Source organism: Carcharodon carcharias, chromosome 26 (assembly GCF_017639515.1).
Source record: "Carcharodon carcharias isolate sCarCar2 chromosome 26, sCarCar2.pri, whole genome shotgun sequence".
Classification (NCBI taxonomy): domain Eukaryota; kingdom Metazoa; phylum Chordata; class Chondrichthyes; order Lamniformes; family Lamnidae; genus Carcharodon; species Carcharodon carcharias.
In genome coordinates this window covers 824580-837804 of record NC_054492.1, presented here as the reverse complement: position 1 = coordinate 837804, position 13225 = coordinate 824580, and the positions used below count along the sequence as shown (strand labels likewise).

Genomic DNA, 13225 nt, shown 5'->3' with positions numbered 1-13225 from the left:
TGTAAATGCCCTCTGAACAAGGGCAGTTTGGGAGGGGTAATAAATGCTGGCCTAACCAGCGATGTCCACACCCCATGAATCAATAAAAAAATTACTCCTGACCACCCTCTCTCCTAATATAATTGTAAAAATTTGTGTTGATTTGATATCCATTGCAATTTTCTTTTCATCCTCCATTTTGTGGCTCCTACTATCTGTTTTGTCACCCATTGCAGTTCTTTGGAATTTTCCCATTTACCAGGATCTATGTTTATTTTGCATTTTTGTATGCTTTTTTAAGATTCATGTCGTCTCTGACCTCCCTAATCATCCATGGCTGTTTTTTTTTTGTCAAGTACTTTTCTGCTCCTTAGGGTTATAACCTGGTCCTCTGTCATATTAAATTATTTTCTGAATACTTCCCACTGATCATCTGTCATATTACTCAATGAGAGATTTACTCAGTTTACTCTGGACATCAGCAATCAACCCCACTTCTGTCCTTATGATGGAAGGAATGAAGCAGCTGAAGATAGTTGGACCAAGGACACTACCCTGAGGAAATTCTGCAGTGATGTCCTGGGACTGAGATGATTGACCTCAAATAACAACAACCATCTTCCTTTGCACCAGGAATGACTCCAACCCCTGATTCCCATTGACTCCTAGCAAATATGGCTCCTTGATGCCACTCTGAGTCAAATGCTGCCCCGATGTCAGGGGCAGTCACTCTCACCTCACCTCGGGAGTTCAGCTCTTTTGCCCATGGTTGGACCAAGGCTGTAATGAGGCCAGGAGCAGAGTGGCCCTTTTGAAACCCAGACTGAACATTAGTGAGTAGATTATTGCTGAGTGAGTGCTGCTTGATAGCGCTGTTGACACACCCTTCATCACTTTGCTGATGATCAAAAGTAGGCTGATGGGGCAGTAATTGGCCAGGTTGGATTTACCCTGCTTTTTGTGGACAGAACATAGTGGAAAATTTTCCTCATACTGGGTAGATGCCAGTGTTCTATCTGTACTGGAACAACTTGGCTAGGGGCGTGGCAAGTTCTGGAGCACAAGTCTTCAATATTATTGCCGGAATATTATCAGGGCCCCAGGTAGCTGAATGCTAAAGGACAAAGCTGGTAGACTGGGTCTGTGGCAGATGGTGAGAGAAACAACAAAAGGGAAAAATATACTTGACCTTGTCCTCAGCAATCTACCTGTCACAGATGCATCTGTCCATGACAGTATCCATAGGAATGACCACCTCACAGTCCTTGTGGAGGCAGTGTCCTGTCTTCAGTATGGAGGATACCCTCCATCGTGTTGTGCAGTAGCCGTTTCTTGATATCACGTGGAGTGAAACAAATTGGCTAAAGGTTGGCATTGTTGATGCTGGGGGCCTCAGTAGGAGGTCGAGATGGATCATCCACTCGGCACTTCGGGCTGAAGGTTGGTTGCAAATGCTTCAGCCTTATCTTTTGCATTGAGGAGCTGGGCTCCTCCATCATTGAAGGTGAAGGCATTTGTGAAACCTCCTCCTCCAGTTAGTTGTTTAACTCACACTAAATGTGGCAGGAATGCAGAGCTTAGATCTGATCCATTGATTGTGGGATCGCTTAGCTCTGTCTATCACTTGCTGCTTAAGCATGCAGCAAGTTTGGCACGCAAGTAGTCCTGTTTTGTAGATTCACCAGGTTGACACCTCATGTTTAGGTATGCCTGGTGCTGCTCTTGGCATGCCCTCCTGCGCTCTTCATTGAACCAGTGTTGATCCCCTGGCTTGATGGTAATGGTAGAGTGGGGGGATATGCTGGGCCATGAGGTTACAGATTGTGGTTGAGTACAATTCTGCTACTGCTGATGGCCCACATGTGTGCCCAATTTCGTGTTGATAGATCTGTTCCAAACCTATCCTATTTGGCACGGTGGTAGTGCCACACAACACAGTGGAGGGTATCCTTAATGTGAAGATGACACATTGTCTCCACTTGCGGTGGTCACTCCAACCGATACTATCATGGACAGATGCAACGGCGACTGGTAGATTAATGAGGACAAGGTCAAGTAGGTTTTTCCCTGTTGTTGGTTCCCTCACCACCTGCCGCAGACTCAGTGTGGCAGTATGTCCTTTAGCATTCAGCCACCTAGGTCAGTGGTGGTGCCACCGAGCCACTTTTGGTGATGGACATTGAAGTCCCCAACCCAGAGTACATTCTGTGCCCTTGCCATCCTCAGTGCTTCTTCCAAGTGGTGTTCAACTGGAGGAGCACTGATTCATCAGCTGAGGAGGTGTCAAGGGGTACATGAAGTCTCATTTCTGTAGCGGTTTTATACAGCTGAGTGTCTTGCTAGGTCATTTCAAAGGGCATTTAAGGGTCAACCATGTTGCTGTTGGTCTGGAGTCACATGTATGGTCAGCAGATTTCCTTCCCTAAAGTGCATTAGTGAACCAGATGGGTTTTTATGACAGGCGATTTGTCACTGAGGCTAGCTTGAAATTCCAGATTTTTTTTTATTCATTGAGTTTAAATTCCACCAACTCATGCCCTCAGAACATTAGCCTAGGCCTCTAAGTTGCTAGTCCAGTGACATTACCACTGTGCCACTGCCTCGCACTGGTTCAATGCTGGGTACTTATTCCAATTTTGATCTTATTTGACTTTTCATGCTGGGCTATTTTACAGTTAATCACATTGCTATGGACCTGAAGCCTGACCAGGTAAGGACTTGTGATCTCCTACACTGAAGGACCTTGGGGAACCAGATGGCTTTTTACAACAATCTGATAGTTTCATGGTCAGTCTTCATGAGATTTATTCTAGATTTGTTATTTAATTAATCCCCCAACTATCATGCTTTGATTTGAACTGATGCCTCTGGAGGATTATCCCAGGCCTCTGGATAGTGCAGTAACATCACCTCTACGCATTGACCCTGTTTCTGATCCTTTGCCACAATTCCTGTTTCAAAGATTTTCTTTTGTGCCTCTTTCAGTGCCCATGGTTTAACAAGGAATTGTCGTTCAGTCCCAGAGTGAACTCTGAACTGGGAAAAGTAATGCTGCTGTGGTACCGCACTATTTACATTTTATTGCCTTGATCTGAGATCAGTCTAACATCACATGAGATAGTTTGCTATGATTTGTATTAACAAGTTGCAAATTATTTTCCCACAGAGACAGCAGACAGCACTTCACATCGCAGCAGAGAATGGAAGGCAGACCATTGCTGACATGATCCTCATAGCAGGTGTAAATTTAAAGCTAGCTGATAAGGTGACTGCATGTCTTATTTTCTTTCAGTATTTTCACTTCTTTGTCCACTTCAATATTCTCAATTTTGATTTAATATCTGTGATTTTACAGAAATATATTCCCTGTTGATTTTCTGAATGCACTCAGGATTGGGGCAGACACTTCAATATGGGGCAGGATTTTTCAAATGGCCGAGCTTCCCGCCCTTCCTGTTGAAGATTCGGCAGGGAATGCATCCTAGCGAACACCGGCTGCTCTGCAGCCATTTAACACTCCCTGGAGCCTTAATTGGCTAGAGACTGGGATTATGCCCCTCACTCAGGAGGAAGTCTCACCTTAGAGAGCTGCTAGCCAATCTGGTTCGCCACCTTCTCCCATCCAGTCCTCGCATGGGGACTTGCTATAGATACTTCCAGGTATGTCCTGATAATGGACACGGAAGAGGAAATGGGAGCTACCTACTCAATAAGGGCTGCACGTAGGATAAGTAGAGCAATTTCAGCTTGAGTCTACAGACTGCATTATCCCCTTGATGTCTCGAGGGGTGTGTGGTTAAGAAGCAATGGTCCAGTAGGAGGTACAGCAGGTGCCTTAAATCCCCAGAGAAATATCACCAGTGATGCCTCTTCAAAAATCCTGCAAGTTCAATAGCAGGATAGGCACTTCGATATCAGTGACCTCTCTCAGACCAACGTCCCCAGGATCAAGGCACTGATTAAGGTTAATCAGCTACATTAGGAGTGCCATCTCATCCACATGCCCTGCACAAGACTCTCAAAACAAGCTCTTTACTCAGAGCTTCATCATGGCAAGCAGCCACCAGGAAGTCAGAGGAAACATTTCAGGACATCCTTGAAGCCTCCCTGAAAAATGCAACATCCTCATTGATTTGTATCTCGAGACCTCCCAAACTGCAGAAGAAGCATCTGCAAAGGTGCCAGTCATTTCAAGCATCTTCAGCAGATCCAGCTGGAGGCCAAATTGAAACAGCGGAAGGGGTGTACCAAAATCCGAGCATCCCACCCACCCACCTCACCAAACACTGCCGGTCCCACCTGGGGCAGGCCGTGTGCAGATTCAGCATTGGACTTTTTCACCAACCCACAACTCCCAGAGTGGAAGAAAGTCACCCTCAGTCCTGAGGGACTGCCTAAGCAGAAGGAGGAGGAGGTAGCAAAGGAGCAATACTTCTCACTGCAAACTGGCCTCCAAACATCCTCTGAAACCAAAAGTACAAATAACTGACATATTTCCTACTGCAAAGATTTTTTTTCTGTGCACATGTTTAGTTACAGCATATGCTTCTTTTCAGCAGCTGCACTTTGTCAAACCTAACCCTGTTGATATGCAACCCAGTGGTGATCAACTGTGCTTTGGTATGGGCCTCTCGGGATTGAGGTGACCCTAATAGTTTCAGGGCTGTCAATTCTAGAAGGATTGTCTAGTAGTTGTATCAACTTTGCAGGTTGGTGAACGGCCTGGGCCTTTTCCTAAGACATAGAGCAGGCGCCAGAGGGGCTTGGGCAGAAAGGGCATGTGAACTGCCACCAGGAGAAAGGACGGGTTGCACTTCAACAGGCCAGGACCAATCTCCTCACAGTGGGTGGGTTGCACGTGCTGTTGGGGATGGGTTAAATTAGCTTGGCAGCAGGATGGGAACCTGAGAATAGAGTCAGAAGGGAAAGCAGAAAATCATGTTTGGAAGGTAGGAGAAACAATGACTGTAAAGTAGAAAACAAGGGAATTCAGAAATGCTTACTGCTATATACTGCAGTGTAAGACGTTTAGGGAATAAGGCAGATGGACTGAGAGCACTGATTCACACATTGATTCACACACTGATTCACACACTGATTCACACACTGATTCACACGTTGATTCACACACTGATTCACACATTGATTCACACATTGATTCACACACTGATTCACACACTGATTCACATATTGATTCACACATTGATTCACACACTGATTCACACATTGATTCACACACTGATTCACACACTGATTCACACACTGATTCACACATTGATTCACACATTGATTCACACACTGATTCACACATTGATTCACACATTGATTCACACACTGATTCACACACTGATTCACACACTGATTCACACATTGATTCACACATTGATTCACACACTGATTCACACATTGATTCACACACTGATTCACACACTGATTCACACACTGATTCACACATTGATTCACACATTGATTCACACACTGATTCACACATTGATTCACACACTGATTCACACACTGATTCACACATTGATTCACACATTGATTCACACAGTTATTCACACATTGAGCACTGATTCACACATTGATTCACACATTGATTCACACAGTTATTCACACATTGAGCACTGATTCACACATTGATTCACACATTGATTCACACACTGATTCACATATTGAGCACTGATTCACACATTGGGCAGGATTTTCCTTTTGTCGGATGGGCGCAGCTTGTGGACCCGGGAGCAGCCGCAAAATGGACCGCTGCCCGCGATCGGGCTCCAAACGCTGACCAATGAATAGCCGGCCAGCATGAAACGCACATGGACAGCCTCAGCGCTGCCAGGATGGGGGAGGGAGGAGCGCTCACTGAAACCTCCCTGAAGGCACAGAGCTGCCTCAGCTGAAGAATTTTAAAATGAAAAATAAAAATTTTACAAATGATGTGAACATGTCCCCACACGTGACTCAGTCACATGAAGAGGGACATGTTAAAATTCATGTTAAAAAAAATGTTATTTTCTTTTGCTTACTATAGAAACCTCATCTGGCCAATGGATGAGGTTTCGTAAGAAATGCAAAGGCCGACTGGACTATTTGCCCACCCACCAACTGAACAGTTGGGCGGGCAGTGAAAAATATACTTAATTACTTGCTGAAGGGCCTTAATAGGCCTCTTAATTATCAGCAGTCGCACTGCCGACTCTCACCCACGCCTTCCAAAAGAAGGGCAGGAATGGCAGCTCAGGGTTTTCAGACAAGAAAGGGGATAAAAAGAAAGGTAGTTGCAATATTGGTTAAAGAAACAATTATAGCTGTGAGAAGGGATAATGTAGTAGAAGGAGCCACCACACTGCTGGGAGAGTATGATAGGCCCCCAAACTGTCAGAGGGAAATAGAAGGGCAAATGTCTAGACAAATCTTTCACAAGTGCAAAAACAATAGGTCAGTAGAAACATAGAAACCAGGAGGAGTAGGCCATTCGGCCCTTCGAGCCTGCTCCGCCATTCATTATGATCATGGCTGATCATCCAACTCAATAACCTGCTCCCGCTTTCTCCCCATACCCTTTGATCCCTTTTGCCCCAAGAGCTATATCTAACTCCTTCTTGAAAACATACAATGTTTTGGTCTCAACTACTTTCTGTGGTAGCGAATTCCACAGGCTCACCACTCTCTGGGTGAAGAAATTTCTCCTCATCTCAGTCCTAAACGGTCTACCCCATATCCTCAGACTGTGACCCCTGGTTCTGAACTCCCCCACCCTCGGGAACATCCTTCCTGCATCTACCCTGTCTAGTCCTGTTAGAATTTTATAGGTTTCTATGGGATTCCCCCTCATTCTTCTGAACTCCAGTGAATATAATCCTAACCGACTCAATCTCTCCTCATATGTCAGTCCTGCCATCCCAGGAATCAGTCGGGTAAACCTTCACTGCACTCCCTCTATAGCAAGTACATCCTTCCTCAGATAAGGAGACCAAAACTGCACACAATATTCCAGGTGTGGTCTCACCAAGTCGCTGTACAATTGCAGCAAGACATCCCTGTTCCTGTATTCGAATCCTCTGGCCATGAAGGCCAACATACCATTTGCCTTTTTTACCGCCTGCTGCACCTGCATGCTTACCTTCAGCGACTGGTGTACAAGGACACCCAGGTCTCGTTGCACATTCCCCTCTCTCAATTTATAGCCATTCAGCTAATAATCTGCCTTCCTGTTTTTGCTACCAAAGTGGATAACCTCACATTTATCCACATTATACTGCATCTGCCATGCATTTGCCCACTCACTCAGCTTGTCCAAATCACACTGAAGCATCTTTGCATCCTCCTCACAGCTCACCCTCCCACCCAGCTTTGTGTCATCTGCAAATTTGGAGATATTACATTTAGTTCCCTCATCTAAATCATTAATATATATTGTGAATAACTGGGGTCCCAGCACCGATCCCTGCAGTACCCCACTAGTCACTGCCTGCCATTCGGAAAAAGACCCATTTATTCCTACTCTTTGTTTCCTGTCTGCCAACCAGTTTTCTTTCCATCTCAATACACTATCCCCAATTTCATATGCTTTAATTTTACAAGCTAATCTCTTATGTGGGACTTTGTCCAAATAAACCACATCCACTGGCTCCCTCTCATCAACTCTACTAGTTACATCCTCAAAAAATTCCAGTAGATTTGTCAAGCATGATTTCCCTTTCATAAATCCATGCAGACTCTGTCCCATTCTGCCACTGTTTTTCACGTGCTCGGCTATTAAATCTTTTAATATGGAGTCTAGAATTTTCCCCACTACTGACATCAGGCTGACTGGTCTATAATTCCCTGTTTTCTCTCTACCTCCCTTTTTAAATAGTGGGGTTACATCAGCTACCCTCCAATCTGTGGGAACTGTTCTAAAGTCTATAGAATCTCGGAAAATGACCACCAATGCATCCTCTATTTCAAGGGCCAGTAATAGTGGCTCTACTTTTAACTGGGATAGGATTAGTGCGAAAGGCTTGGAGGGGACAGAATTCTTTAAATGCATTGAGGAGAACACTTTTAGCCAGTATATAGCAAATCCAACAGGAGAGCTCTGGATAAAAGAAAAGTACTGCCGATGCTGGAAATCTGGATCAAAATCGGAAAATGCCAGAAAAACTCAGCAGGTCTGACAGCATCTTTGGAGAGAGAAACAGAGTTGACATTTCAACTCCATATGACCCTTCTTCAGAGCTATAGAGAAGTAGAAATGAGTTCTGGAATTTTTTTAGGGAATGAAGTTGAGCAAGTGGAAGAGGTATCAGTAGGGGAGCATTTTGGTGGAAGTGATCATAATTCAATTAGATTTAAGGCAGGTATGGAAAAGGACAAAGATAGACCAGGAAAAAAAGGTTCTCAAATGGGCAAGAGCTGATTTTGCTAAGCTGAAAAGTGATTTAGCTAAAGTTGACTAGAAACAGCTACTTGAAAGTAAATCAGTGCCAGATCAGTGGGAGTCATTCAAGAAAGAGATAATGAGGGTTCAGAGCACTTATTTTCTCTTAAAGAAAAAGGGTGGAACTAATAAATCCAGTGTCCCCCTGGATGTCAAGAGGCTTAAAGGAAAGGATAAAGCAAAAAAAGGGGAAACTTATGACAATGACCCAGGGCTCAGTACTGCAGAAAATCTAGAGAAGAATTAAAAGGGAAATTTAAAAGCAAATTAGGAAATCAAAGAAAGGACATGAAAATATTGGCAAGTAAAACCAAAGAAAACCCAAAGTTGTTTATAAATACATAAAGAGGAAATGAATAACTAAAGAATAGAGTGGGGCCAATAAGGGACCCCTATGTGTGGAGGATGTTGACATGGTTTTTAATAAATGATGTTTTTACAAAACAATACATATATTACAATAAGAGAGGAGGCATGTGAAATATTAGATGAAATTAGCATATTGAGATAGGAAGTATTAAGGGGTTTTACATATTTGGAAGTGAACAAACCTCCAGGCCCGGATGAAGTGCTGTTAAGTGAAATCCAGTGGTGCCAGAGGACCGGAGGACAACTAACATTTGTTACAAGGTTGTACTTTGTCTCATGAAGAGGCCTAGAGGCTTGTTTGGCTGAACAATAACCATTTATCAATAATACATCACTATTTACGTATATACAGGATACAGTTATTTACGTATATACAGGATACAGTCCTGACTAGGTGCTATCTTCATGCCAAACTCTCCCACCACTACTCCCATGTAACTCAACTTCATAATTTGGGCGGTAGTTTCTACCAGGTTTCTATAGATATTTGAGAAAGAAAGAGTTAACAAAGTGAGTGTTTGGTTCTATAGAAAGTGAGTCTGGGGAATTAGTAATGGAAAATAAGGAGATGGCAGATGAACTGAACAGGTATTTTGCATCAGTCTTTACTCTAGAGGATACAAGTAACATCCCTGAAATAGTTGTAAATCAGGAAATGGAAGGGAGGGAGGAGCATGGGAAAATTACAATCACTAGGGAAGTAGTACTGAGAAAATTGTTGGAGCTGCAGGCTGACTATTCCCCGGGCCCTTACAGATTCATCTTAGGGTCTTAAAAGAAGTGGCTAGGGAGTTAGTTGATAGATTGATTTTAATTTTCCAAAATTCCCTAGATACAGGGAAAGTTCCATTAGATTAAGAAATAACAAATGTAACTTATTTATTCAAAAAGGGAGGGAGACAGAAAGCAGGAAACCGAAGGCCAGTTAGCTTAACATCTGTCGTAGGGAAAATGTTAGAAGCTATTATTAAAGACGTTATGGCAGGGCACTTAGAAAAATTCGAAGTGATCAGACAGAATCACCATGGTCTTGTGAAAGGGAAATCATGGCTGGGGTATTCCAGCTCCGTCCGCTGCTGGGATCTTCCGATTCTGCTGAAAGTCAGTGGACTTTTTGCTGGTCCCACTGCGTAACCCGGGGGTGGGTCCAGCCATGGCGGGGCCACAAAATCCTGGTCCATGTTAAACTAATTTATTGGAGTTCTTTGAAGAAGTAATGTATGCTGTGGAGTAAGGGGAATTGGCGAATGTACTGTATTTTGATCTCCAGAAGGCATTTGATAAGGTGTTATATGAAAGGTTGTTGCCGAAAATAAATGCTCCTGGTATAGGGGGTAGCATATTGGCATAGATAGAAGATTGGCAAGCTAACAGGAAACAGAGAGTAGGCATAAATGGGTCTTTTTCTTGTTGGCAAGATGTGACAAATGGTGTGCCAGTGGGATCAGTGCTGTGGCCTCAACATTTTACAATGTATGTAAATTACTCGGATAAAGAGACTGAAGGTATGGCTGCTCAGTTTGCTGATGACTCAAAGATGGTTAGGATAGTAAGATATGAAGAGGACACAAGGATGCCACAAAAGGGCGATGGCGAGCGCCGTAGTGATATTTTCACTGGACGAGTAAACCAGAAACCCAGGGTAATGCTCTGGGGTCCTGGCTTCGAATCCCACCACAGCAAATGGTGGAATTTGAATCCAATAAAAAATTTGGAATTAAAAATCTAATCTGCCCATGAAACCATTGTCATAAAAACCTATTTGGTTCATCAATATCCTTTAGGAAAGGAAACCTGCCATCCTTACCTGCTCTGGCCTACATGTGAGTCCAGATCCACAGCAATGTGGTTGACTCTTAAACGGCCTAGCAAGCCACTCAGTTGTATGAAACCACTACAAAGTCTAAAAAGAATGAAACCTGATGGACCACCCGGCATCAACCTAGGCACCGGAAATGACAACGGCAAACAGCCCTGTCGACTCTGAAAAGCCCACCTTATTGGGGGCCGGTGTCAAAATTGGGAGAGCTGTCTCACAGACTAGTCAAGCAACAGCCTGACATAGTCATACTCATGGAATCATAGTTTACAGACAATGTCTCAGACACCACAATCACCATCCCTGGGTATGTCCTGTCCCAAAGGCAGGAAAGACTCAGCAGATGTGGCAGCACAGTTGTATACAGTCAGGAGGGAATTGGCCTGGGAGACTTCAACATTGACTCTGGACCCCATGAAGCCTCATGATATCAGATCAAATACAGGCAAGGAAACATAGAACCATAGAAAAGTTACAGCACAGAAGGAGGCCAATCAGCCCATCTTGTCCATGCCAACCCAAGGACACCCAGGTGCCCTTTCTAATCCCACCTTCCTGCACGCGGCCCATAGCCCTGCGGCTTACAGCACTTAAAGTGCAGATCCAGGTACTTTTTAAAAGAGTTTAGAGTTTCTCCACAAATATTCCCATCCTCAATGCTGGAGGAGCCCAGCACATCAGTGCAAAAGATAAGGTTTAAGCATTTGCTACAACTTTCGCTCAGAAGTGCTGAATGGATGATCCATCTCGGCCTCCTCCGGAGGTCCCCAGCATCACCGATGCCAGTCTTCAGTCAATTCGATTCACTCCACGTGATATCAAGAAAGAGCTGAAAGCACTGAACACTGCAAAGGCTATGGGTCCAGATAATATTCCATTAATAGTACTGAAGACTTGTGCTCCAGAACTTGTCACATCCCCAGCCACGCTGTTCCAGTCCAGTGGCATCCACCCAGCTGTGTGGAAAATTTCCCAGGAATGTCCTACACATAAAAACAAGGACAAAACCAACCCGGCCAATTACCGCCATATCAGTCTACTCTCAATCATCAGTAAAGTAATGGAATGGGTCATCAACAGTGACATCAAGCGGCACTTGCTTAGCAATAACCTGCTCACTGATGCTCAGTTTGGGTTCCACCAGGGCCACTCAGCTCCTCACCTCATTACAGCCTTGGTTCAAACATGGATAGAGGAGCTGAACTCCCAAAGTGAGGTGAGAGTGACTGTCCTTGACATCAAGGCAGCATTTGACAGAGTGTGGTTGTTGGCAGTTAATCATCTCACTTCCAGGACATCGCTGCAGGAGTTCCTCAGGGTAGTGTCCTAGGCCCAACCATCTTTGGCAGTTTCATCAATGACCTTCCTTCCATCATAAGGGCAGAAGTGGGGATGTTCGCTGGTGATTGCACAATGTTCAGCACCATTCATGACTCCTCAGATACTGAAGCAGTCCATATCCAAGTGGCAAATAACATTCACGCCACACAAGTACCAGGCAATTACCATCTCTAACAAGAGAGAATCTAACCATCGCCCCTTGATGTTCAGTGGCATTACCATCACTGAATCCCCCACTGTCAACATCCAGGGGGTTACCATTGACCAGAAACTGAACTGGACAAGTCATATAAATACTGTGGCTACAAGTGCAAGTCAGAGGCTAGGAATTGTGTGGTGGGTAACTCACCTCCTGACTCTGCAAAGCCTGTCCACCATTTATCAGGCACAAGTCAGGAGTGTGATGGAATATTCCCCACTTGGCTGGATGAGTGCAGCTCCTACAACACTCAAGAAGCTGGACAACATCCAGGACAAAGCAGCCTACTTGATTGGCACCACATCCACAAACATTCACTCCCTCCACCACCGACAGTGACAGCAGTGTGTACCATCTACAAGATTTACAGCAGGAACTCACCAAGGCTCCTTAGACAGTACCTTCCAAACCCATGACCACTGCCATCTAGAAGAACAAGGGCAGCAGATAGATGGGAACACCACCAACTGGAAATTCCCCTCCAAGACACTTACCATCCTGACTTGTCTTCAGTACTATTAACGGAAGATTGTCAGGGCTCATAGCCTTTGCAGTGTTCAGTGCTTTCAGCAGTTTCTTGAGATTTTACTGGGTCTAAATCTCAGAACTCGCTCATAACAACACTGTGGGTGTGGCTACACCACATGGACTGTAGCGTTCCAAGAAGGCAGCTCACCACCGCCTTCTGAAGGACAACTAGGGATGGGCAATAAATGCTGGCCTGGCCAGTGATGTCCAGACCCCTTGAATGAATAATTTTAAAAATGTAGGCTAAATGAATGGGCAAAGATCTGGCAAATGAAGTATAATGTGGGAAAGTGTGAAATTGTCCTATTTGGCAGGAAAAATAAAAATGAAGCATATTATCCAAATGGTGAGAGATTGCAGAGCTCTGACGTGCAGAGGGATCGAGGTGTCCTAGTGCATAAATCACAAAAGTCTTGTTTATAGGTACAGCAAGTAATTAGGAAAGCTAATGGAATATTATCATTTATTTCAAGGGGAATTGAATACAATGGGAGGTTATGCTTCAGTTGTACTATGTACAGTATTGGTCCTCTATTTAAGGAAGGATATAAATGCATTGGAAGCA

At 44.2% G+C, this 13225-nt stretch overlaps 1 protein-coding gene across 2 annotated transcripts in view; it reads left to right on the top strand.

Annotated features, from left to right (window-relative positions):
- ankdd1a (ankyrin repeat and death domain containing 1A) overlaps positions 1-13225 on the top strand; it is a 357444-nt gene that overhangs the window by 119624 nt on the left and 224595 nt on the right. For both annotated transcript variants that reach the window (XM_041175241.1, XM_041175240.1), the window contains exon 11: positions 3146-3244. In XM_041175241.1, the coding sequence (XP_041031175.1) occupies positions 3146-3244 (99 nt within the window). The remainder of the gene's footprint in view (positions 1-3145; positions 3245-13225) is intronic.